General features: G+C 51.4%; 1 protein-coding gene across 2 annotated transcripts in view; it reads right to left on the reverse strand.

Annotated features, from left to right (window-relative positions):
• Positions 1 to 716: 716 nt before the first annotated feature.
• The window catches only part of TAPBP (TAP binding protein (tapasin)), a 15,339-nt gene continuing 13,433 nt past the window's right edge, over positions 717 to 2,622 (reverse strand). Inside the window, exons 5-7 of one of the 2 annotated variants that reach the window (XM_011986462.1) lie at positions 1,374 to 1,715; positions 1,205 to 1,294; positions 717 to 1,064 (exon numbers count right to left, since the gene is read on the reverse strand). In XM_011986462.1, the coding sequence (XP_011841852.1) occupies positions 850 to 1,064; positions 1,205 to 1,294; positions 1,374 to 1,715 (647 nt within the window). In that variant the 3' untranslated portion in view covers positions 717 to 849. The remainder of the gene's footprint in view (positions 1,065 to 1,204; positions 1,295 to 1,373; positions 1,716 to 2,622) is intronic. The other variant, XM_011986461.1, reaches the window with a different exon arrangement.

The raw sequence follows: 2,622 nt of genomic DNA on the forward strand, positions 1-2,622 counted from the left end.
TGCACAACAGCCTGTAATTTCTTATATTGTTTACATGTTGCAATAATGTTTTGGATGTACAGGTTGAGTATCACCGGTCCAAAAATCTAAAATCTGAAATGTTCTAAAACCTGAAATTTTTTTAGTGCCAACATGATGCCACAAGTGGAAAATCCCACAGCTGCCCTCATGTGATGGATCACATATATTATTAAAAATATTGTGGCTGGGTGCAGTGATTCACACCTGTAATCCCAACGCTTCGGGAGGCCAAGGCCATGGGCGGTTCACCTGAGGTCGGGAGTTCGAGACCAGCCTGACTAACATGGCGAAACCTGGTCTCTACTAGAAATACAAAAATTAGCCGGGTGTGGTGGTGGGTGCCTGTAATCCCAACTACTCGGGAGGCTGAGGCAGGATAATCGTTTGAACCCGGGAGGTGGAGGTTGCAATGAACCGAGATCACACCATTGCACCCCAGCCTGGGCGACAGAGACTCTGTCTCAAAAAAAAAAAAAAACAAGGAAACAAAGTCTTCAGGCCATGTGTATAATGTGTATAGGAAACATAAATGATTTCTTGTTTAGGTTTGGGTGTGATCCCAAAGATATTATATATGCAAATATTCCAAAGCCTGAAAAAAATCCAACATCCAAAAATACTTCTAGTCCCAAGCATTTCAGATAAGGGACCAGAATTATTAGATTAAATAAGGTATATTATTAAGTTAATTTTATCTGTTTCTGCTTTTTTTTTAATGTGACTACTAGATTATTTAAATTTACATATGTGGCTTGCATTATCTTTCTACTGGACAGCACTGCCTAAGTAACTTTTTAAAATCCCTACACCCAAGGAAACAGATATAGATTAAGTAGCATGCACAAAGAGTCCTACAGTTAGGATATAGTGCCAGGTTTTAACCCAAATCAGCGTGAATTCCAAGCCTAGGTTCTGCCTACCACACCAGCAGCCTCCCTCCATGGGTTTTGAGATAGGATGAGGAGATAAAGTGACAAGGGAAAGATACAGAGAGGTGGAGCAATGTACCTTCTTTGAATCCTTGCAGGTGGACAGGTAGACAGCTGTGGGAAAAGATTGAGAAGGGATGGGATGCCGGAGTGGTACAGGTGGAGGGCAGAGGGATGGGTATCAGGCTTCTGGGAGTAGAGCGGGGAAAAGTCCACCAGCCTCAGGTCATGGTCAGGGTGGGGCTCACACTCACCAGCCCAGCCCAGTGCCTTGAAGAGCCCGAGCAGAAAAAAGGCAGACAGGAAAAGGCCTATGCTGTCCTCGAGGGAGGGTCCTGAGAGACCTGGCAGGCAGAAGGGATGAGAGTGAGCTCCTGTCTTCCCGAAGGCTGGCTCAGGCTCCGCGGAGCTCCCAGCTCTTACCTGCTACCTCCAGGGTGACCTCAGCGCTGCGCCCCGAGGCAGGCAGGCTGGGATGGTGAATTCGACAGGCATAGCGTGCCCCATGCTGCTCAGTGGTGACTGGAGGCGGCTGCAAGTGCCCAGAGAGGCTGACAGAGCCATCGGAATGGTGGCGCAGGGCCGAGAGCCACCTCTGCCCCTCGGCCTTCTGAGAGCGGCCCCCTGGGCCACCCCGGAGTTCCCACTCCACCTCCAGGCCCCCAGGAGGGTAGAAGTGGGACACAAGGCAGAGCAACTCCTGGGGTGCCTCCCCTGGGGCGGCCCATGCAAGGGTTGCTGGCATCAGGGACACTTTGGGGGGTTCTGGGGAAAGAGGACGAAATGAGCATAGGGAAATCAGTCCATACTGTCCTCCCTAAGAGACCCTCAGTTTGCCTTCTGGCTTCCTTAGAACTAAAGAAGGTTGGGTTTCTTCTCCTGAAATGGGGAACCCACTGTCTCTCCATTGGTGCATCACAGAAATACCCATGCCAAAGCGCCTCAAATTCCCAAGAACCCTCTAGCCTCCCATTACCCCTCTGACTCCCAGGAATCCGTTTCTATCTCTACTTACTTACCCAGGCACCCTCTTCTCCATCATCCCTCCCCCATCATGGTCCCCACAATCCAGTGCCCACCCTCTACCCTTGGAGACCTCTGTCCCCCAACTCACTGTATACAGCAAGCTCCAGGGTGACCTGTCCTTGCAGGTATGGCAGGTGTATGGTGGCCAGATAGGTGCCCTCCTGGAAGGGTTGAACTCTAGGCAGCCAGAAGGTCCCATTTCCGGTCCATGGGCCCCATGGCTCATCATCATCCCAAGCAGCAAATGCCACGGCCCCTTCTTGGGCTGCTGGCATCTGGCCATTCAGCCCAGGAGTTGCAGCCAGGAGCAGATGTCCCTTACCCAGGTGCTGGCGTCGCCACTCTAGCCCAAAGGGAGGGGGACCCGCAGCCAGAGATGAGGCGGCCTCAGAGGTGGGGGGCATGTAGGCAAAGCTCAAGTCCAGCAGAGCATCTTGTCCCAGTCTCACTCGAGGGGCAGGGGTATGGGTGAGGACAGTCAGTACCACTGAGGAAGATAGGGAGATGAGGGGTTGGGAGGGGCATGAGGGAGAAAAAGAAGGAGAAAAACATAGAGAAATGCATTATTGGGGAGGACTAAACTGCAGTTTACCCACCCCTCAGAGGACACCTTTTCTGATACTCACCATTTCCTAGCCCTCCCTGC

The sequence above is a fragment of the Mandrillus leucophaeus genome, unplaced genomic scaffold (assembly GCF_000951045.1).
Source record: "Mandrillus leucophaeus isolate KB7577 unplaced genomic scaffold, Mleu.le_1.0 Scaffold3, whole genome shotgun sequence".
NCBI lineage: Eukaryota > Metazoa > Chordata > Mammalia > Primates > Cercopithecidae > Mandrillus > Mandrillus leucophaeus.